This window comes from Mytilus edulis, chromosome 2 (assembly GCF_963676685.1).
Source record: "Mytilus edulis chromosome 2, xbMytEdul2.2, whole genome shotgun sequence".
NCBI lineage: Eukaryota > Metazoa > Mollusca > Bivalvia > Mytilida > Mytilidae > Mytilus > Mytilus edulis.
In genome coordinates this window covers 92,625,703-92,650,264 of record NC_092345.1, presented here as the reverse complement: position 1 = coordinate 92,650,264, position 24,562 = coordinate 92,625,703, and the positions used below count along the sequence as shown (strand labels likewise).

General features: G+C 31.6%; 1 protein-coding gene across 14 annotated transcripts in view; it reads right to left on the bottom strand.

The window, feature by feature from the left end:
• Nucleotides 1-5,726: 5,726 nt before the first annotated feature.
• Nucleotides 5,727-24,562, bottom strand: part of LOC139513418 (coiled-coil domain-containing protein CG32809-like) — a 92,377-nt gene continuing 73,541 nt past the window's right edge. For 10 of the 14 annotated variants that reach the window (XM_071301866.1, XM_071301865.1, XM_071301871.1 and 7 more), the window contains 11 exons: nucleotides 23,039-23,618; nucleotides 22,721-22,895; nucleotides 22,174-22,331; nucleotides 21,282-21,314; nucleotides 18,345-18,532; nucleotides 17,962-18,080; nucleotides 14,728-14,858; nucleotides 14,356-14,431; nucleotides 11,865-11,948; nucleotides 11,087-11,237; nucleotides 5,727-9,127 (listed from right to left, as the gene is read on the bottom strand). In XM_071301866.1, the coding sequence (XP_071157967.1) occupies nucleotides 7,463-9,127; nucleotides 11,087-11,237; nucleotides 11,865-11,948; nucleotides 14,356-14,431; nucleotides 14,728-14,858; nucleotides 17,962-18,080; nucleotides 18,345-18,532; nucleotides 21,282-21,314; nucleotides 22,174-22,331; nucleotides 22,721-22,895; nucleotides 23,039-23,618 (3,360 nt within the window). In that variant the 3' untranslated portion in view covers nucleotides 5,727-7,462. Of the gene's footprint in view, nucleotides 9,128-11,086; nucleotides 11,238-11,864; nucleotides 11,949-14,355; nucleotides 14,432-14,727; nucleotides 14,859-17,961; nucleotides 18,081-18,344; nucleotides 18,533-21,281; nucleotides 21,315-21,555; nucleotides 21,574-22,173; nucleotides 22,332-22,720; nucleotides 22,896-23,038; nucleotides 23,619-24,562 lie in introns of all 14 variants that reach the window. The other 4 variants (XM_071301869.1, XM_071301868.1, XM_071301876.1 and 1 more) reach the window with 2 other exon arrangements.

Genomic DNA, 24,562 nt, shown 5'->3' with positions numbered 1-24,562 from the left:
AATCTGACAGGGGTAAAATTGTCTATTAGGATAAGATCTATCTGCCCTGAAATTTTCAGACAAATTGTTCAACCCTTTGTTGGGTTGCTGCCCCCAAATTAGTAATTTTAAGGAAATTTTTCAGTTTTTGGTTATTATCTTGAATATTATTATAGATAGAGATAAACTGTAAACAACAATAATGTTCAGCAAAGTTATTGCTCTTTATAGTCAATTTTTAACCATTTTTCTAAAATTTTAGTATTCTTTTAAAAAATCTTCTCCTCTGAAACTACCAGGCCAAATTTAACCAAACTTGGCCACAATCATCATTGGGGTATCTAGTTTAAAAAATTTGTGGCGTGACCCTGCCAACCAACCAAGATGGAAGCCATGGCTAAAAATAGAACATAGGGGTCAAATGTAGATTTTGGCTTATAACTCTAAAACCAAAGCATTTAGAGAAAATCTGACGGGGTTAAATTGTTTATCAGGTCAAGATCTATCTGCCCTGAAATTTTCAGACAAAACAGACAACCCGATGTTGGGTTGCTGGCCCTAAATTGGTAATTTTAAGGAAATTTTGCAGTTTTTGGTTATTATCTTGAATATTATTATAGATAGAGATAAACTGTAAACAGCAATCATGTTTAGCAAAGTAAGATCTACAAATAAGTCGAAATGACCAAAATTGTCAGTTTACCCCTTAAGGAGTTATTGCCCTTTATAGTAAATTTTTAACCATTTTTCTAAAATTTTAGTAATCTTTTAAAAAAATCTTATCCTCTGAAACTACTGGGCCAAATTTAACCAAACTTGGCCTCAATCATCATTGGGGTATCTAGTTTAAAAAATGTGTCTGATGACCCGGTCTACCAACCAAGATGGCCGCCATGGCTAAAAATAGTACATAGGGGTAAAATGTAGATTTCGGCTTATATCTCTAAAACTAAAGTATTTAGAGCAAATCTTACAAAGGGGTAAAATTGTTTATCGGGTCAAGATCTATCTGCCCTGAAATTTTCAGACAAATCTGACAACCTGTTGTTGGGTTGTTGCCCCGAATTAATAATTTTAAGGAAATTTTGCAGATTTGGTTATTATCTTGAATATTATTATAGATAGAGATAAACTGTAAACAGCAATAATGTTCAGCAAAATAAGATCTACAAACAAGTCAACATGACAAAAATTGTCAATAGACCCCTTAAGGAGTTATTGCCCTTCATAGTCATTTTTTAACAATTTTCATAAATTTTTGTAAATTTTTGTAATTTTTTAGAAAGTATTTTCCACTGTAATTACTGGGCCAAGTTCATTATAGATAGAGATAATTGTAGCAACAAGAATGTTCAGTAAAGTAAAATCTATAAACACATCACGATCACCAAAACACAATTTTGTCATGAATTAAATATCTGTGTCCATTGTTTAATATGCACATAGACCAAGGTGAGCGACACAGGCTCTTGAGAGCCCCTAGTTTTTCTTGTAATGGTCAGTTTATAAAGGGTGTCCAAGATTTTAATTCATGAACTACCATAACCTTTGCTAAAATTGTACAAAGGTAAATCTGCAGTTTTTGGCTTATATCCGAAATATAAGCAGAATCTGAAATGTTGTGGCATACTTTACTGGTCATTATTGAATTTCATTTTGAATGTTTTTCATATTTAAGTTTTATAACTGCAGGCATGATATATACTTTACAATGATGAGTTTATTTATTTACTTTATTAATGATCTAAAAACATAAGGACTAAATCAGATGAACCCTACGCTATGACCATGTAAACCAGAAGTCAATCTATACACTAAATATTATTAACCTGTTGCTTATAGTGTTTGAAAAACTGCTCTAATATCGAAACTTCCAATTTGTTTTTAACCTTTTTCTGCATTTTAGGCAATATTCTTGAATGAAATGACCACCAATACAAGATACACCAGTCAACTCCTTTTTTGACTTCTTGCTCTTTCATAGTGACTGATTTTCATATTTTGTGTTTTGGCTATTGGTTCATCATTATTTGTAATCAATTTTTATAGATTTCATGGGTAGTTAAAGCACGAAATTAAATGTTCAACAATAACAAATGATCTTAAGGCTTGCATGCAGATTGCAGCAAAACCATGAAATAAAATATCCCAGAAAATGTAAGTTTTTCCCCATCCACGAAAATTTGAACCCACATAAATAAAACAATCCACGGTATTTGGAAGACAGAAATATTAAAATGAAACTCTGTTTCTAAGATAACATCAGGAACAGATCAGCTGTATTTGGTGTAGGTTATGATTGCAAGGTATCTAAGTCTGTCTGGCAGGTTTCATGTGACCTTGACCCCAATTTCATGGTTTATTGGATTTGGTAAATTTTGCAGATACCATAAGCATTAGTGATACTATATTTGGTGTATGAAATGATTGAAAGGTGTGCATGTGTGTCTTGCATTGTTCATCTGACCTTGAACTTGTGTTTATGGTTCATTGATGTTCAGTTTTCATAATTACTATCCATTTCTCAGATGCTACAAGAAATAGGCTTAGGCTAACTAAATTTGGTGTATGCTATAATTGAAAGGTGTACACGTCAATCTGATGGGATTTCTTTACATTTACATGGATCAAGTTTATTGGGTACTTATAGTAAAAACTTTGTGCTACAGACTTTCAACATAATTTCAATAATGATAATGATAAGTAAAGCAGGTGAGACATTTCTGTGTATACATTCTTATGTACTATGTTTAATACTGATATAAAAATTGATTATGAAGCCGATCCATAATTCAATATATTAACAACCATAATATATATGACCTTAGCTCAATTCGTCTTGTTGGCACCTTTAATATCTTGCTATGCAGTATGAATTTTGCTCATTGTTGAAGGCTGTATGGTTGCCTATGATCATGATGGTTGCAAACATCTACATATGTTGGTCTCTTGTGGATAGCGGTCTCATTGAAAATCATACTACTACTCCTTAAATATATGAAAATACATATTGGCTGTTTTGCATTTTTGTTTCTAGGTTACCTTAACCAAATGATTTATAGTTATAGTAATCAACATTACTGCTAGAGGATAATGATAGAATCCATCAAAGAGGTCCAACTACAAGTATCACAATTAGAAAATTATGATGCAATTAATCAGGGGTATTCCATTTAAACAAAGCATATATGTTTACCCATGAACAACATAAAAATAGAGACTGCTAATGGAAGTGACATTAGTTTTTTTTTATAGAAATTGTGTTTCAATGTTGGCATTTAAATATCAATAGGTAGACCATGTATTTTTTTCCACCATGTCTGTCAATGTGTCCTCTTTGTACATGTATAATTCATCGGGTGTCAAAGTTCATCCATTGTTTATACATGTATCATGTTGATTCATACATGTTATATAAATGGATCATCAATGTAGGAATTTCTTGTATGTGCACTTGACACCACTGAGTGTTGAAATAAAATGCCAAGTTAATCCATGAAATGGTTTTTTCGTATTCTGGAAATAGGGGTATTATGTACTGGACAAGTTTAAAACAAAGAAGATTTTTGTACATATGCCCAGGGGATGGCTAAATTTTTTACCATGACTTTCAATATATAGTTTCCTCCTTGTACATGCAAATGCTTCTAGGTTAGTGGCGAATTATCATGCCAATTTTTTTTAAATAAGAGAGCAAAAACAAATTGTGACAAGACAGATGAGCTGATTGCTACAAATCTCCACAAATTAATCAAGAGGCTTATAAATCTAATATCTGTATTGATGGTTTTTTTCTGCAATCCTAGAGCCAACTCAACCAAAGCTTTTTAAATTGATCCTTTTTGTAAGCCATTTTGCAATTGGGCATGAGCAAACTTCTGACAATTAAGGTGGTGTAAACATGTTACTTTGGATAAAAGAGCAAGATCATTACGAAACAGTTTCGGCATTTATGTTACTATAATGGGTCTATTTTAAAATCTACCTAAAAATCTGTGACTTAAAACATAATTTAACCAATAGGTCAAACTAAACAAACCTGGCAGGAATAACATAAAGAAGATCTTTTTTCAGGACTTAGGTTAATGCCATGTTTTTGTGGTTTTGTCAGGTTATCAAATACTTAAAGCAGTCTGACCACTATATATTTTGTGTATGGCATGATTGTAATGTGTGAGTCTTGAATGATTTAACTCATTTTCATGAATCATTGATAATGTTAAGTTTATGTGATACTTGTAGTAAAACCTTCATATTAAACATTCAACATAATTTTAATCATAAGTAAAGCAGGTGAGACATTTCAGTGTGTGCACTTTTTTTTTTACTTAGTGCACATTTTCCAGTTGATTTAATACATGTATATTTGACTGCCATCTCTATTAAATGCCAATCTAAGTGAACTTATATTACACCACCAAATAGCCAAAAAGTAGCGCTTTAAAGTGGTGTTAAAACACAAAAGATCAATCAATCAATCATAGGCACAACATTTTTTTCCTATTGCTTTCTTTCTAGAAATGTAATTAAAAAAAACAACAACAACATAAATGCTTTCAACAATTTCATATTCTGCAAGTACATAATTATAATTAGATCTGACATCATCATACAATTTCAATATCAATAACATGATCTCCTTAAAATGCAGAGATATTTAGTTTCATAATTTAATTTTTTAATAATATTTTTTTTAAATTTCCATTCTTTTGTATTTTCACCAGAAGCACTATGTAAGACATTCATAGTAATTCGCTTCAAGCATGGCATGTGAACCTGACATTGTATTATCTCATAAAATATTATAACACTTTAAAGAAGAATTTGTTTGAGATGGCATAATATGTAAATTTTCAAAACATAAAAGCTTAAATCAGACAATTTAAAGCCATTTCAACTTCTTGATTTAAATATATCTAAATAACTTGCAATTGGAACATATCCTTATCAAATAAAAAATAAATAAAAAAAGAATGACACAGAATTAAAAGAAGAAAGAGCAAGGACCATACTTCTCAAAAGAAGAACAAATGCAGTATTACACAACATACAAAAAAATAGCTCAACATTTTAAGATACAGTAAAAAGACATCAAGGAATCATTCCACAAGTAGTAAAATTCCATGATTTTTGTAAGTCTAAGGGCCATAGTTTCATCACAAGTTTCACCAGAACAAATTACTATTTTAGTTTTCAACCTCATGTAAAAAGACTGAAAAAAGAAGGTACCATTTCTGACCTTATTTGACCTTAAATCATTTGTCTTCTTAAATTGTATCAGTAGTATAATAAAATAATTCTATTTCTGTTTATTATATTTCCCTATTATTAACATACATGCTAACAATAATTATTACATTGGTTGCAATGAATTACATTGATTTCCCAGTTAGATAAAAACCGATAATTTCACATGTGAAATAAACGGGGTTATTTCACTCTCTGACGTCATACAACAATAGGCGTTGTCAAGACGTCGATAACGTCGGATCAAAACAAATTGTCAATGCGTAGGAAAAAGATATAGTTCCTTACATTTTCCACATTAATTTCATAAAAAAAAAGCCATTTGCCAATGTAATAAAAAGAATAACTAATCGCCGTATTTGAATATCAAAAATAAGACAACTTGTGACTGAACGCCGCTATGGATTAAACTCGTGCTGCGCACTCGTTTAATCCATGCGTCGTTCGGTCACGCGTTGTCTTATTTTTGATATTCAAATACGGCGATTAGTTATACTATAAATAATTAGCAATCCATGTAATTTAAGCCATAACAAAAATTATTTTTTCAGTTAAAATTAAGCAAATATAGTCAAACAGTCTTAAAAAAAAGCATTTAAAACAAAGACAAACAGCCAGAGAATGGTTTCCTACAAATATTTCATAAAGTAAAATTACAGTACCAAAGAATTCCTTAAAAGTGCCTTTTTTTTGTTAATGTATTCCTATAGCATAACAGTAAAGAAACAAAAAAAAACTGAGTAAATTAGCATGACTGTTCAAATAAGAGTAAATTCTCTCAATCTTCTGTAAGTTATAACGTAATAAATGTTGGTTTAAATCTAAAGATTACTGCGGATTCAGTATTCTTTGTTGGATACCAATGTTTTTAGGGTGCAGAGTAGCCACGAATTTAAATATTCAACGAATTGCAAATTTGCTATGAGATTAAATGCAGACTTTTGGAAAACCACGAAATCAAATATCCACAAAAAATAAAGTTTTCATCAATCCACGGAAATTGGTACCCACAGATATTAATGAATTCATAGTACTACTGCTTTATAGCAATCATAATTGTTCCTATCAGTCACATACATTTTATACAAAAAACAATAAAATTGAACAAATTAAGTGATTTTTCACCTACAACAGTGTATGTCTTCCTTTTTTTCAATAACGTACATTTAACATTATGTATAGGACAAGGGGAAACAACCCAATAGTCAATATTGCACTAACTTTTGTGTATAAATAAATAGTTCACAACCCTTCTGGTTCATAACAAGAAAAAATAGAAATATATAACATGCCAGTTACACAAAATAAGCACCTTTAATAAACATAACATGTATCAAAAGTAAAAACATTAATACCTTTCCTTGAAGTGTCAAATGTTAAAATATGAAGTAAATGCACAGCATATGAACATTAAATATATCAACATGATCAATGCATGATATCTTTTTGTTCTGTTACAAGTCTATGAAAATGATAGATGTTCATAAATAGCTATTCCTAAGGCAGTATGATAAATAGGAATGCCCTTGCATATTTTCATCTTCAAAACAGCTAATGGTACTAAATTTTCTATTTTGGCTGTCCAAAAAAACATCGAACAATAATTAATAATAACAAAGATTTAGGAATTTGGACATTAGCTCAGAATACTGCTATTGCTGACTGACCTTTAACTTCATCCATTGTCCAAATCCATGCAAAATGTAGATACAGATTTTATTTGCCAGGAAATTAAAACTTAAACAACAACTACTGTATATCCAAGTCATTATTTTGATAAAATAGATAACTTTTTTTATCTGTTCAGTATTGACCTACTTAATCAAAGATGTTGACAGACAGACAGACAATGTAAGAGATACCATACTAAAACAACCATTAAATCTGAAAGTTAATTCTTCACTAATATCTACACACATTTTTCAGCAAACTTAAAATTAAAATAGCAACGACAAATAATTGATAAATTAAAGCTACTCTATTTTAAGCTTTTGAATGTGTTCTATATTTGAATCAATTTAGTCACATTTAAAATAAGGGGAAAATCTGGATTCTGAACCACTTTTAAGAAAAAGCTTATGTGAAAGCAATACATGGCAAATTATACAGAAAATTCTGCAAGAGTATTAAAAGAAAATAATATGACAATATATGCCGACACTCTGTTTTAAGCCTTTGTATATGAACAAATATTTTCAACAAAGCCCTGAATTTAACGTAATACTAATTACAATCATTAACTTTTATTAACATCATCAGTTTTACCACTGTTTGATTTTTCTTCAAAACTATCAGCTAGACTAGATTTCCTAACGGGTGGTGGGGGTTTAGGTTTCCTGGTTGAGGGTCCCCCATTTGGTGTTGTGGCTGTAGATCTGTCTTTTTCTACAACACTTTGTTGTGATTCACTACTACTACTAGAACTAGCACTGCTATCTATGCTGCCTTCACGATCTTCATGTCCTAACTCATCTGAATCTTTTTTCACATCAACAGATGATTTAGGTTTAATGGCTGCACCATTTAAATTTGTATTTTTTTCTACTGTCTGTTTAGACTGATCAGATAAGATTCGATCGCGAGTAATTCTAGAAGGTTTTTGAGGAATAGCAGGTTTTGGTGTAGAAGTACAAGTAGTTGCAGATTTCACGGTTCCATCATTATTTCCCGCTACGATGATTGAATCATGAATGTCAGATTTACTTTCATCCTGACCCACAGGAGACATTAGTCCAGGGCCACTCCTAACAAGTTTACTACTCCGTCTAGGAGGAGGTGGAGGAGGGATTTTCTTTGGTCGAACATCAGGTTTATTTGATGGACTTGATACTGTTTCTGACTGAGATCTTGGCACTGTTTGTACATTTGAGGGAGAAATTTCCTTAGATTTTTCTTGATCACTGATTTTAAGAATTGATTCACTTGACCTTGAATTTTCTCCTTGTTTATCTTCAAAAGAAATGTTTTTATCACTTCCTGTCAATGTCACCTCCTTTGATTTGTTTTGGTCACTTCTTGAACCAGAACTTTTCAAAATAGAAGGTTTTTGCACAGTTGCCTCTTTTTGATATGTAAATTTTTCTCGAGATTCAGTTTCTGGCCTAGCAGAAAACCTAGGAATATTTGAAGCTCTAGCACTTACTAAAATAGGAGAGTTTGGTGAAGGACTAGAATCACTCGATGATGATGATGACGATGGTGATGAAAATGACACTTTTGCTGTAGGACGTGTTGCTGATGAACTACTTTTGATGTTAGTACTATCCTTCACAATATACTTAGTTGCTCCTGACACAGTTGAACGACATGGCGAAATACGAACAGTGTAGTCCATTGTCGTTCGAGTTGGTGAATCTCTTGAATCAGGAGATACCCCCTTTTTTTCCTCTGATGGGGAAGTAGGGGGTGTTGTAAGAGAACTAAAGAAGGCTGCTCGTGCTGCATTTTTCTGAATGGACAATTTAGCAGCTGACCTTTTAATATTTTCTTCTTCTGTAGAAGACAGTGAAGAAGGTGGTACCTTTGTATCACTTGTAGTTCTTACTATTTTTTCATCAATTTGTTTTCGCTGAGTAGCTCCATCACTTCCTTTAGTTGAACTAGACAGAACAATTTTTTCTGTTGTAGAACTAGTCAGTGGAACAGAGAATTTCGTTGTTAATGGAGTTTCTGAGGTAGATTGAGGTTTGATGACACATGATGGGTCTGGCTTAGAGTCCTGACCTTCACAATGTCCTTTACTAGCACAACCTGTATCAACTTTAGATTTTGGCTTAGTAGCATATTCTTTCTCAGCAGCAGATTTTAATGCCTTTGTAGCTTTCTCTAATGATTTTCCAAATTTCAATGCTTCCTGTTGGGTAATAATCTTCTTTTTTCTTTCTCTTGAAGCATCTGCAGCCTGAAATTGATCAAATATCAAGTATCAGTTTTTAAATTGATAGAAATCGAAAGATTGCTAAAATAATTCATTATATACAAACTACAATTATTAGTTTGGTGAGGATATTGCTATGCAACTTTATCCCTTAACAAGCTCCTTCATGAGCAAAATTATAAGTTATCTTGTTAAATGTTTGGTTTTTATGTGAGTATCATGTATCAGTGTTAATCCAAAATTTGCATGAATATCCAAGTGAGACAGACTATATTTCAAATTAGTTTTTGTTTGACACACATTCTCCTACCAAATACATTGTATGAAGACACTATTAATTGGTTGTACTTTGTGGTATTCAACCCTCTAATAACAAGATTTACCCTAAAATATATCAAGTCTAAGTAAGGAGCCTCGAAAGTGGTTCTCTTTTTATAATTCTTAGAGAGCTTTTTCAACTTTAAAATATTTGGCATTGATTCCACACTTTTGGTACAGGTAGTCTTTATAATATTCAACCCTTGTTTAGACTGTTACAGTTAGTTGACCTCTGTTACATAAATATAATGTCTCTTCTTGGCTTTTTTTTATGTTATTGGGTTGCTGTTTGCAAGAGTAAATAAATGTCATTGTCATTTCAAACATTTGGAAGTGAGAAAAGTGCCAATTCTAATATCCTTCAACCGTGGGTTACTATTCTAATGTAAGGAAAAGATTGCAATATACATTCCATCATTTTGTTAATTCAATATTGGAGCATACATTTATCATAAACAAATCTAGACAGGCATGGAAAGTATCTTAAAGAATTTTCACTTCACTTTGTTGTGTGCTAACATGCTGAAAAAATCAGGATTGGTAGGTAAGGAAATAATTTTATTTTTCGATAATTTTTTACAGGTTTGAATCAGAAAAGCAGTTCGACTTTAATGTTGTTTATTCAAAAATGATCAAAAAAAAATAACAATAGGGTTGGTCAGCTAAGCAAAAACACATGGATCCTTTTCTTTTAGTCAGAAATACAGTTCATCTTCGACAAATTTCAATAAGCAAATCACAAAAAACTGTCACTTAATTTATTTAACTCATTAAGACCAAGCTTAACATAAATAAATTTGCATTTATCTAATTCTTCAAAGCTGTGATGGCTACTTAAATTTAAAACATCTTTTAAATTCTATTTTTTTCATCTCCTGAAGTTGTGAACTATCTTCCATTAGTAATTTTGTTCCACTGATATTTTGTCCTATACTTTCATGCCAAGCTAATAATCTCCAGAGTACAGAGCTATTGTTAGTATTGGATAAACAAGCAAATTTAGTGTTCATTTTGCATCAACCCCTGAGAAGTTCATAAGCTTAATAATATATAGATAGCGACAGGATTTCATGTAGGATACTCACAGCTTGATTCTGAAAAATCATCAAACATTCATCAATGGAAAGCAATATTTTTTATTCTGTTATCTCAGAACAGAACGAAATGAGCTATTTTCAGTTACCCATTGCATCAAACCAACAAGAGTAGAAGACAAACAGAACTGACAATAATGCCTACAATCACTAACGGCTGATGGACCTCAAACCTCTAGAGTAGTTACTTTGAATAATGTACAGAGAATATATTCTAAACAAAAACATATATATCTCTAAAATCAAGCATGCTGGGAAACTGATTGACAGTTTTCAAGTCTGATTCATATCAATGGCTATGAATCCCTATGATACTATTTTTTTTTTTTTACTTTTTTTTTTAATTGTTGGGTATCCAAATTATATATTCTCAAATCTGATGGATCAATATCCCGAAAGGAAAAATATTAGAAAATTTTGTACAAAATCTAGAACATTTTATTTCCAGGATTGATATGAAAATTGAATACAATTATTAATAAGAAAATGTTTGCACTACAGAACTTTTTAATCCATTTTTTTTAATTACATACAATCTCCCTGTGTGGGGAAGTAAAATATTTCCTGTTACCTTTATACTTTGAAGTCTTGATTGATGATCAGGAACAACAGCCTGTATATTGTCTAACAATTCCTTTCTATCTACATGTGTAGCTATCCTTCCTCCTACCCTGTCACCACTTGGCACATGTAAAGGACGTTGTTCCTGAGCTGATGCCAACCTGAAATGGATGTTGTGAAACATTTTATGTTTGCCTTCAGTAAAAAAAAAAAAAATGCTAAAAGAAAATAAAGAAAAACGCTTTTACTTTGAAACAAGGGTTTTACTTTTTATCTGAGGAGTATAAAGAAAAGTCAGATATTATCTATGGCAAACTTTAAGCAATACAATTTTTTGTTTGTAAACTGTATAGTCTGAAGACAGCGTGTTACTAAGTTCCTCATTAATTTACAGCCTGTCTGAAATTAAAACTGATCTACTGATAATATTTAGAATAAAGAACTGTCACAACAGGAATTTCTCTTCCTCTTATGGCAAAATAACAAACTTACTTGCAATACTGCTGTTTGAATAAGTCAGAGGTATAACTTCATTAAAGATATAAGTTTTCTGCATACATACATACTTTTCCACTTTTTGATTTCAAATTTTCAGGTATATTGAAATCTTTTGGGATAAAATGAAGGTGTCCCATTATGGTTCAATTCTTGGCAATAAGGGTGTTTAAACAGAGGTATCTGAATAAAACATTTCAATCTACACACTATCAAAAACTCTTGAAATTATTTTCAGATAAACCATTATTACAACCAACTCTTCTCATGTCAGATCCAAATAAAGATGTTACCTTTTCAATGTAAAAAGTGTGCCAGTTAACCTTTTACATCTCTTTAAAGCTTCTTCAATTCTATCAGGTTCATCTTTCAAAAATCTAAAACATACCAATAGAATATCATTTTCAAAACATACTAAAATTGGAGAGGATATTTTCAGAGTCCAAAGCCCATAATTTCGGCAAAAATAGCAGTCAACAAAATTCAGCTCAATCTGCAAAGGCGTTTAGAAAAAGTCTTCGTAACTGTTTGTTGTGGAATGACAGAATGACAGATTGATGAACAATGGTAACTAAGTTAGTGGGCCACAAAAATTCTATAAGTTGCTATATACTAGTATTTGTGCAAACATGTCAACCACTGAAAGTGAAAATACAGGTTATGACCTATATTGAGAAAATCATATCAGGTTTTAACTAGTACAATTTTTTTCAAGCAAAATTTCAGCATTTATGGTTAGAGTTATCTCCCTTAATATCAACATAGTTATACGTCATGATTTATTGCCCTTTTAAAGCGAATAAACAAAAACATTTAAGGTCAAACCAAGGCTTCCAAAACGGTCACATATTCCGGTAAAAGTCCAGCTGGGCAAAGCATGAAACGGTCATCTACTTTTTAGTGTTCAAGGCTTTCTTAAGAGATGGTCATTTTAACATAATTCACGATCTTTTTGACCCAACTTTTGCCTTTAACAACCACATTTCCGGTCATAAAAGTGAAAGGATTATTAATTACTTTCAAAACAACCCCTTCTTCAATACTTTCTAATTTTAATCAAAGCTTATTAGTTGATGGGACAGCTGAAATCTACCTGTTCAGGTGATAGGTAAACTGTTTTCAGTAGACAGTACCGGACATCGTATAAATTGATAGGTCTTTTCACACTGAGTTATTTTCTTACATTTCAGCAGTTTGTATCTAATTGATTAAGTCTAAAAGATTAAAATTATAAGAAATACGTTTATAAACATGATTTAATGAAAAAATTAAAAAGGTTTCAAATGAAAAGTTGTCAGAACTACGTTGAATGAACTAGAACACGTGTACCCATGTGCGCAGGTGGGAAATTTAATTATGCATCCTACATTTCTTCTAAAATGCAAAAATAATTGTTGATACCTGTATCTAACGTTCATTTCACGTATTTTGTTGAAGAAATAAAGTGGAAAGAGCTTCTTCACTAGGTCGTTCTTTGTAAATGTACACAGATTTTACGTATCTGTTTCTGGTCCATGTTTTACCATTGTCAAGTCAACATCCGGTTTTAGGAATATGTGATTTTAAAAACTAAAGTTAGGCTTCTGACAATGTTATTTTGCACAATTAAAGAGTCTAAGGCAGATATAAGCACGCTGATGTGCACACTTTGAATGATGCACTGCCAATTTAACAACTTACGTCAGAACATCAAATTCATATCAAAGTAAAGCTTAAGGGGGTTCGCGGGTCTAAATCATTTATATAGGATTTCTCTATATTTTTCTATAAATGAACTTTATCTTATAGTTAATAGAAAAATAAAAATAAAAAAGTGGGGTCACTGTTCATTTGCGCTCACAATCTGCCTTCGAAAGAAGCATACATTTTTATAAAGGTGTTTTTTTTCTGTTGAAGTAATAGGAGAAATAAAGGTAATATCGAAAAGAAAAAAGAAAGAAATTTATTACAGAAATCGCTCAAATTTTACAATAATTAGTTTAAGTACAGCTTATGTGGAAATTATATTAAAAAATATAGGTCACCGATGAGTTAAAAAAGATATTTCAATTTTAAAGCCAAAAAATGGCATTTTCCCACCAAAGGGAGATATTTTTGAACTTTTTCAATGATGTATACATTTTAAAAGTCATCTGGGGCCAACAAGAATTGTTTGTTTTGAATGATTTTTGTACCATATAATAAGTAACAACTACAAAAGGTAACAAATTAAATTTGAAATGAAAAACAAATGTTTATTTTTTTTCTGAAATTTTTATACGCTCGAGCCTTAATATGTTTTTTTTTTTTTATCTTATGTCAATCATTGGGATGGCCATCTGATTACCATAATTGCCTTTTGTGACTTTTAAGGGATTAAAATTGGGATCAGATATAAAAAATGTCCGGCTGGCTAAAATATTTTTTGGAAGCCCTGGGTCAAACACAATTTTTTTGCAAACAACTGTAGAACAAGCTTATCCAATTTCCTTAGCAATTCAACACTCTTTAATCTTTAATCAAAAAGATAATTATTTTGGTAAATTCCCCCTTTAAACTTGAAATATCAAGTCAGTTTGTTAACAGGTAAGGCTTTTCTGTTTACCCTATCTTAATAATGGAGATTTTGGATTTGAGATTATCTTGGATTTTAAAACATCAATTTCTTATTCTTAGCAACATTTTGATCATCATCTTTTTACTACACAGAAAGAGTTATGAGGGCTTTTTTTTTTTTTTATCTATTTCTTAGCCTAATACAGACCTGTAAACATTGTAATATAAGATGTTCAATTTATAACCTACTTTTCTTCTTTGATGACTACTTCCATTTCACCACTCATTACTTTCTTCATATGATCCTGTAATCCGGGGAAACGACCTGAAAATAATTTCAATAATTAGTATTAAAACTGAGCTACTATGGAGAATAATCTATTGGTAAATAAGTTATAAGAAAATGCTGTTGTGTAAATTCTTGTAGAATTCTATAGTTTATGAGAAGGTACTTTGCATTTTGAAAGCATTCATTTCAAGAGTTCCGGTAGTTAGTTAGAGTTTCTTTTAAAATACAGAGCACACCTAGCAAAAAAAGCCTAAATTTTGTGATACACAAACATATTTATTTAAGTAGAATAAAAATGTTTATATGCTTTATGTTTGTAACTAAGAACATACATCTAAGTTCTCCAAGATGTTTGGTCACATGACTAAGAACAAGAGCCATTCCTTCGACATCGGCCAGATTTACTCGACATTGCCTAGATATCACATCCTCTCTCATTTCTTCTACTGACGATTCTAAATCTCTGCAAAAAAAATCTATTAATTTATCTAATTAATTTACATCTTGTTTCACGTAACTTCCATCTTAGATGTTGTCTTAATATCCATTACTTAATCAAAATCAACCAGCACAGAGTCTGACACCAAAGACAAGCCAGTGTTCTAAGTTTCCCTACACCATGTACACACAGCACACAGAAAAATCTGTCAAGGAAAAGTTTTAATTTATGAGATAATTTTCAAATGAAAATTTGAAATTAAGATAACATATCTCTTAATTAATCTCAAAAAATAAGATGTTATTGTATTTTCTCATTTACAGTATGCATTAAGTAGAACACTGTAGATAGACATGGATAATATACTTGGTTTTGTATTGGTTATTATCTTAATTTTGTCTGCCCCATTTATCTCATAACACGTTGTTGTTTATAACTTTAAATTTTTTTGTAGCTCTTCAATAAATGTTAGAGATCAACTGTTCTATTACTGCACACAAACAGTGTTAGTTTAGTTGTTAACAAATCCAACTAGTTATTTAATATGGAAATGCACAGTATATTACATTTGATTTCCTTATCTTTGTTTAAATAGGCTGCAAGCTGTCCCAAGAAATTACTAAAAACTAACTTTTATCATAAAGGTTGGGTAGTAACTGTAGTATTTATGATGTGGGGTATAATTACTAGCATATCATCTCAGTAGTAGGAATTTACTTTAGTTAGTGTATCATATTTTTTTTTCTTTAACTCGTGATCAATTCATACATGTGATTCTTCCGGCAGGGGTTAAAATCTTCCACATTTTGACTCCCACCGGACCCGTTTTTCAGACCCTCTTCTGTCCCCCCCGTTAAAATTTGAAATCTGCTTTTGAAAATGTCAACCTCAAAAAAATTTCAGTAGACAAATTTGTTTACAAAATCGATATGGACAAAGAAAGTCAGAGAAACTCAAAATTGATATGGGAACAATCAGAGAAAAACGGAAGTTTCCTGTCATTGATTTTGTGTCAAATGGTAAAATAGGTAAAATTTGCGTGATGTGTTTAGGATTAGACTGCATACATGGCATATACAACAATAAATTAGAGATAATAGGCAATTACCTGGTGCTCAACTAGCTAGTTTAAGACACAAGCCTGGTTGATTTAAAGTGAAATACTGACAAAGGATTAAATTGTACAAGTTGTATAAAAAACAATTTAATATGATGCTAAAAACATGGAATATTTACTGAACCTCAAAGATAAATTGAAATCAACTCAAATATTAAATTTATGGCTTGTCTAGCAATACCTATATAAGTATAGTTGTCTTGGACAATTCTAAAATTTTAGAACTTAACAAAATGCAAACTGTATTTTACCACCAAATAGCCCAGCAGCAAATAAAAGAAGTCCAAGTATCTAGCCAAATTCAACTCTTGCCTGGATATCTGATTTCAAATGGTGCAGATCCTGTACCAAGGGTCAGGACCATGCTTACCACATTCATGCAAAGCTGACTTTAGTGGCACTAATGACTTGACCAAACTTATGGAGACAGCTACCCACCAGCAAGCCTACAACTCTATCAATTTAACACCTTCTGTTACAATCATGTGCAGTAGTGGTACCAAAGTTGACAATGTAGCTTAATCACAGGTACTTTTTGCCAACTATGTATGATGGCTGATCACTTTATCTTGAATTATACATAACAAATAAATATCTGAAAACCCCTTATCTTCTATTTTTATCAAGTAAAATGGCCTTATTGTTCTTTTAACAAACTAGAGGCTCTAAAGAGCCTGTGTCGCTCACCTGTATTTACTGATGCTTTGGAAATCATGTAAAATAAGGTTAAAATCATAATTTATAGTACAAGATATTATTAGATACTATAATAATATCTAAGATAATAGCAAAAAACTGCAAAATTTCCATAAAATTACTAACTTAGGGGCAGCAACCCAACAACTGGTTGTCGGATTTGTCTGAAAATTTCAGGGGAGATATATCTAAATCTGATGAACATTTTTTCCACCGGTCAGATTTGCTCTTAATGCTTCAGAGATATAAACCAAAAACTGCATTTTACCCTATGTACTATTTTTAGCCATGTAAGCCATTTTGGTTCGTGGGCAGGGTCATCAGACATATTTTTTAAACTAGATACTCTTATGATGATTGTGGACAAATTTGGTTACATTTTGTCTTAGTTGTTTCAGAGGAGAAGATTTTTGTAAAAGATTACAAAAATTTACAAAAACTGTTAAAAATTGACTATAAAGGGCAATAACTCCTTAAGGGGTCAATGGACCATTTTCATCATGACCTGATTAACAATTTTTCCCCATGTTAGATTTGCTCTAAATGCTTTGGTTTCAGAGATATAAGCCAAAATCTACATTTTACCCTTATGTTCTATTTTTAGCCATGGCTGCCATCCTGATTGGTTGGCTGGGTCACTGGACACATTTTTTTAAACAAGATACCCCAATGATGATTGTGGCCAAGTTTGGTTTAATTTGGCCCAGTAGTTTCAGAGGAAAAGATTTCTGTAAAAGTTAACAATGCCGACGCCCAACGCAAAGTGATGAGAAAAGATCACTTGGCCCTTCGGGCCAGTTGAGCTAAAAAGGAAGATATGCAGTTTAAACACACAACAAAATCATTGCGTATGTTGATAAAAAATCTCCAGTTATGAGGCCAAAAACTCCAGCTGAAAATTTACAAATCTCCAGTTGTGGCTTGACAACTCTGTCACATGTCTGTCAAATCAAATAGATGACCCTAATCAACACCTTACAACTACCATACTAACATACCCCAATTCTCTTAGCACTTTACTGCTATCATCTTTGTAATGTTTACATTGTGTGTCTATATCTGATCATACTAACATACCCTAATTCTCTTAACACTTTACTGCCATCATCTTTGTAATGTTTACATTGTGTGTCTATATCTGATCATACTAACATACCCTAATTCTCTTAGCACTTTACTGCCATCATCTTTGTAATGTTTACATTGTGTGTCTATATCTGATCATACTAACATACCCTAATTCTCTTAACACTTTACTGCCATCATCTTTGTAATGTTTACATTGTGTGTCTATATCTGATCATACTAACATACCCTAATTCTCTTAGCACTTTACTGCCATCATCTTTGTAATGTTTACATTGTGTGTCTATATCTGATCGTTGTTGACGAAGAACCTGGTGTTCAGCTCCAGGAACTGTTGTTAGCACCTTCTACAAATAATAAACACACTCTTGTTTAGTATAACGTAGTATAACAAGAGCATTCATAAAAACATTGAAGTATTCATACTACAATAGCTTTTTCAAAAATTCATTAGCATTAATTTTATTTTCACATTGAAAACTATCTCTAAATGAAGATACATATATCAAGATTCAATAAAATGCTTTATGGAGTGCAACCTGATACAACCACAGAGGTCAAACCCTGGACAGATGGGGCAAGTTTGGACACAGTATTTCAATATTACTCACCGAAATCTTTTTGATAGTTTCTTGTATAGAATCAGTCATTGATTCATTATTAAGCTGCTGAATTCTCCGCAAATGTTTTAAATCTACTTTTAAATCTGATGTTTGTCTAGCAACATTAAGGATGCCATCTTTAATACTCTGTGTAACAATAGTATGATGAGATGACTGGGAGGATATGTCTGATATACCTGAAATGGAAGTACACAATTTTTGGTTAGATTATGGCTTTTTATACACATTTGTATTATTTTGTTTGGTCTTACCTCTTGTAGATATGGTTCAAGAAACATATTTAATCAACTTTACATTATCATTATGGTTTCACTTATTTCTTATTCAAAAATAAAATAGTTTTTATTTTCAAATATCGAAAAGTCAACCAAATTTAAGAGGATTCAAAACTTTAAAATATTTTAGTTCATACTGACAATACCAGTAGTTAATAAAACATGCCGTGCTCATAGTGGCATGTAGTTGTTAACTTTTACATCATTTGGTCTCTGGTGGTGAGTTGTCTCATAGCGTTCATACCACATCTTCTTATTTTTATATATATGTGCTAACCATGTTTGTTGGCTATTCATTACAAGAATTGTAGAACAGATTATCAAGCCTTTAACCTATAAAATATGTTTCAAGCCATAAATGATAGTTTTAGTATGTTTTTTACTGTCAAAAGTTTGTCACTTTTTGTTGGTTTTTTATTCGAGATATACATAGTCAACGAAGTAATAAAAATTATCTGTTCTATAAATCTGCATATATGTGCGTTACACAATAAGCTTCTGCTTAGCAATGAATACATAGATACTGCCCAATCATATAAAACTCAACTTATTGTTAAAATCAGTTTTCTATGATATTTAAGTTGTACATCTACTTTCAATTTCACTACTTTAAACATATTTTATTTCAAAAAATCATGTACATGGCATACACATATAAATACAGTGATAACATATTACAAAAGGATTCGGAAACAAGGTTTCCCTTATATTAATCCGTCTCCCTTTTCACTACTTTATGAAGTTTACAATCAGCTGTGTATATCTTATAAGTTCTTATGTTGAAAATGTATACATTTAGCTGTGTATGTTATTTACATTGTACATCTACTTTGTCTATTTAGCTGAATGATGTACAATCAGTTATGTTACTTATTTTTGTACATCTATTTTCTCAACTTTGGCTAAATGTTGTACAATCAACTATCATTATCAGAGGCAGATTTAGAGGGTTTTCCAGGGGGCCAAAGCCCAACTCTTCTTTGGAAAAAATTTGGTTAATTATTTGGGGATCACTGAAGCATGACTGGAGTGGCCCCCCTCTTATGAACATTTCTGGACCAACCACTGATTATCTAAGTTGTAAATCTACTTTCTCATCTTTTTATGAATAGTGTACAATCAGCTGTGTAATGTTGCTTCGAATACAGAAATTATTGAGAGGTTTTTATCACATGTAATGCTAATAATGCAACTACTTGATTATAAGAACCTTGCATTCTGATATCTAATACATGAATCTGTATTTAGCTTTTTTCTAAAATCACAAATATCAAACTCACATGTTTGTTCATTTTTTTTAAAAACGCATCAATAAATGCACACAATAGTTTGTTAATTTACAATATTTAAGTGGTATCTATCTACTTTACAACTTTTGCTAAATCGTGTACAATTTATATATAATAGCTGTGCTTGTTATTTTAGTTGTACATTTAACTTTTGAAAGTTGCAAAAAGAAATTTTAAAGCAATATTGACAACATGCATGCATAACTTTCAAACCATCATACGAAGATATTATTTTAAAATAACAGAGTACTAGTTAGAGAGGGCCCTCATGGGGTTTTTGATTATGTGATTACTTGGCCGTTTTTTTAATGATTATTTGATTATTAAGCCAAATATTTCATGATTATTTGATTACCTAGGACTGTATTTTTAGTTTATGATTATTTGATTACTAAAGATAAGCAATTATTTAATGATTATTGTGATTATATTGGCAAAAAAATGGTGATTATGTGATTACTAGGACCCCCCCATGAGGGGCCTCGTTAGAGCCATGTTTATAATTAAACTGAAACAATGAAACAGATAATTTGATAATGAACAAACTCAATTAAATTTCTTTTCATAAATTGAAGACCAATGTGTGGTGGCAATACTGTTTTATTACAGAGAGAATGTATGAATAAATGTGGAAACAAATGAATATCAAAATTTTATATATGAAACAAACATTAATATTTCTATCCATAAAGAAAAAAAAAAATTATCACTCCAAATCATATTAAATCATCTAAATATATAAATATAATGTTGCCAATTAATCTTTTTTCTGTTAACCCATTTCCTTAGGAATGCAAATAGGTTAGTGTTCGACTGAGGAGCTATGTTTTATATTATCTTTAGCGAAAAATTATCAACTTTAATTTTCCAATGGAAGAAAATTCAATCTGCAATAATCAAGCATTAACAGTTGATTTTATCTACTGATTTAGTTTAAATGAAAGTTTCCTGTCTGACATGCATAGCTGTGGAGTTCATTTAATTAAAACATCCATCAAAATGTATTAATTAAGTTTAAAAATGCATCTGTTACAAAGAGGCTATTCATGAAATACAATAAAACAGTTACCAAACGGTTACCCGAACAGTTTTAAAACAAAGAGATTTGTATATTATGTTCCTGAAACAGTTCAGTTCTAAATACATCAAAATCAAAGATAAGTACTTGGAAGTATAGTCTGTTGGAACATTCTCTCTGATCAAAACTGAAATTTTTACCAATAATAGATTTGAGAAATAATCTGATATTTTTTTATCTCCTTTTCTCCAGACCCTATGTGCAGCATGAGACACAAGCAGTGATTATAAACATGCAGAATATGTCAAACACCAAAAACAAGCAATGCAGGTCATAAATATACCTTTATCACCATTGACGTTGTCTGTGTCATCTTCTGCAAGAAAGGTGCATTCTGGGTAAAAGCTATCTCAAATAATGCAACCATGCTGTTAGTAATTTTATTTGAAAATATTGATATCATATTCATTGGAAAATTATTTTCAAACAGACATATGTAATGGAAAAAGACCCAATGCAACTGGCATAAAAAAGACTGAAAACCCCTAAGCTAAAACTGGATGCCAAATAACTTAGACCTAAGGCAATAATGCAAAATAAAAACAATCTATACTTACAGAACCTAACCTTTGCCTCTATCATACATATAACAATAATAATGTATAATTGTTTATAAAATTTAAGAATATCATTGAACTAGGCACATGATATAAGTAGTACACCACAAGAAAAGAGCTATACTGTCTGTAAGAATCTTTTCCAAAAATGGACCTATGTATATATTAAGATGGGTTACATTATTTCAAGTAAAACAATATTCTAATAAATGTGAGGGTAAGTTTTTAGTTTTCTCATGTAATAATGTTAGAAACTCATGAATCATATATTATTTACTAATCATATAGACGGAAATGATTTTTGTGTAAACTGTTCCAACACACAATTTTATGGGACAGCTGTTCAGTGACTGAAAAAGTATTATGTACTGCAGGATAGGACAACACACACAGTTGTATTTTAAGAAATAATATTTCAAATACAGATTTGCCTGTCTTTAACCTTCTCAACATAAACTTGATTTGACTGTTTGTTAGTAATAAGGTGCTACAGCCCAAAACTATATAAAGCTTTCTATTACTTAAAATCAACTCATTAAAGATATCAGTAATCAGTAATCTTATATCTAGTATAAACCATTCCTAATATAAAACCCAATACCGTCATTCATAACTTACTTCCTACAACACTTGGTGGCTTAGAGTCTCCTAAATCTGATGGTGTTGTACTAGCCCCACTTCTTATACTACTTTCCCTACTTGATCCTGTTACAACTGCCGTCTGCACCCAGGCTGTTAAATTGGCAAGTTGCACTTCCATTTTCTCCATGCGTACTCTGAAATATAAAAAAGAAACAAAAGATGAGTTCATTCTTCTTTCACTAACTTTATATATTCTGCTTTAAAATTATCTCATTGATTTGGTACAAGATTGTCATTATTTTTATAATTTTCACATACATGTAACAGACTGGATGTAAAAAAAACGGTAGTATGCTTTAGATTTGGTTAAGTCCATAATAGCCCTTTGTAATTATTCATTTTAACCTCAAGATAATTCTAATCAGGTAAATTGACTTAATAAAGTCTGCTTTGCATGTTTTTTACATTTATCAGAAGCTCTCTACAAAAGTTTTAGTATAGAACTTTTCGTATCCTACAATGAAACACGAAGTTTTGTTTATGGCTGTTGGTATCCTTTAATGATAACAGAGTTATGTTGTACCTGGTTTCTGGATCAGTTGTAGGTGAGGGTGTAATACTGCGAGGTGGAGGAGGGACCATAGGTACTTGTTCTCTCTCTGGAGTTATCCTATAGCTCTGAGATCTCTGGACGGGTTGATCAGCTGATCTTGGTGACATTGGTGTGAATGCCAAAGAGTGACGATTTGGCTGATGTCCTGAAATAAAAGAATTCTGAATTAAAACTACATGAAAATATTGACTTTAACTTCTTTATGATGAACAAAAATTGTTTTTAATATATTGTACGAAATTTCTATATGTCTGCATTATTAAGATCTTTAAATAAAATGGAACTTACTTGTATCAGGAGGTGGACCTGAAGCTCTTAAAGGGGAGACCATTGTATTAGCCCTGACGCCTTTGGCAATGTAAGTCTGGGGTGGAGCACCAGGGGCACCTGCCCCACCAGGTCCATGGAGGTAGTCATAGATCTGCATACCAGATCCTGGTGTAGGAGACATGGTTCTCCTCAAAGGATCACCAGGAGGTAGCTGGCTTCTTTGTACTGGTGGAGACACTGACCTATAATGCTGTTCTGGACCTCTTTGTGGACCCTGCTGTCGATATGTTGGTCTGCCTCGACCATCATGGTCTTGGTAAGTTTGAGGTACTGGTACATAACCATTCTGCATCTGTATATTTTCAGGGATTGGTCCAAGGTTGTGTCTATCAGGGGTGCTTCGGTCACCTCGGATACGGTCTGGTGAATCATACAATGCGTTGTGTGCATAATTGACAGGTGGATGATGTGATGGGGCACTTCTGGTCAAGTCTGGAGTAGGAGATCTATAGATATCATAATCACTGGCATATATAGGATCCCTGTACACAGGGTAGGAATGTGACATGGAGGCAGGCAAGGTCTGGGCTTTTCTTACCTAAAAATAAATCAACACATGTATGTTACATTGATATCAGCATTTTCCCCAAAAAGATTATTACCGTACATAAAGAAAACTTTTTTTTTACAAATAATTACATTTCAACTGTAAACAAAAAATCGTAGGTTGGGCATAAAATAAAATTTTCAATACATACAATATTTTCCATTGGATTATCATTTCAAAGGAGTAGGTCCAGTAAGACCCCTTTTTGGCCCCAAAATATAGCAGTTTTACCAAATTGTTAAAATGTAAACTTTTAGTTGTTTATTGGAAAGTAGAATGCTTCTGCTACATAAATATGGGCTGGTTTTGACAATACAATGCACATATATCAGGTACTAGCATCATTAATTCATGCTAAATTACTGAAATCTTCACAATTTTAGCATTTTAGTTAAAATTTAGACGGATTCTGTCTGAAACATGTGAAATGAAAGTGGCCGCATTCATGTTCATTCTTAATATTCAAATGTAAGTTGTATTTGATGATAATACATAACATATATAAAGGTTGAGGATAAACACAGATGCGGCCAATTTCATTTTTGACAAAAACCATTTGAAAAGTGACATTTTTGGGCATATTTGATAGATTTTTCATATTTAAGCTTGAATAAGATTGTTTTTAGTAACTAAATCAGTTAAAATCTTTCACATTAACTAATTGAATCAACTGAAATATGTTTTTAAAAAGTGTCCAATATCTTTCGTTAGATGAACCTGAAATTTGAGGTCAAAATCGGCCTTTACTGGACCTACTCTTTTTTCCGAATTAAATCTTTGAGGCCAATATTCTTTACACATGATTCATAAAAACATTTGTCCTTCAACTAATTAAAGTCTGAAGGTCTCACTGTGACTTTGTGATGAAGAACAGCAATAAAAGAGCTGTTCTTTTGTTTGTTGTGGGTTTTTTTTTGTTACTGTGCTTGTACTGA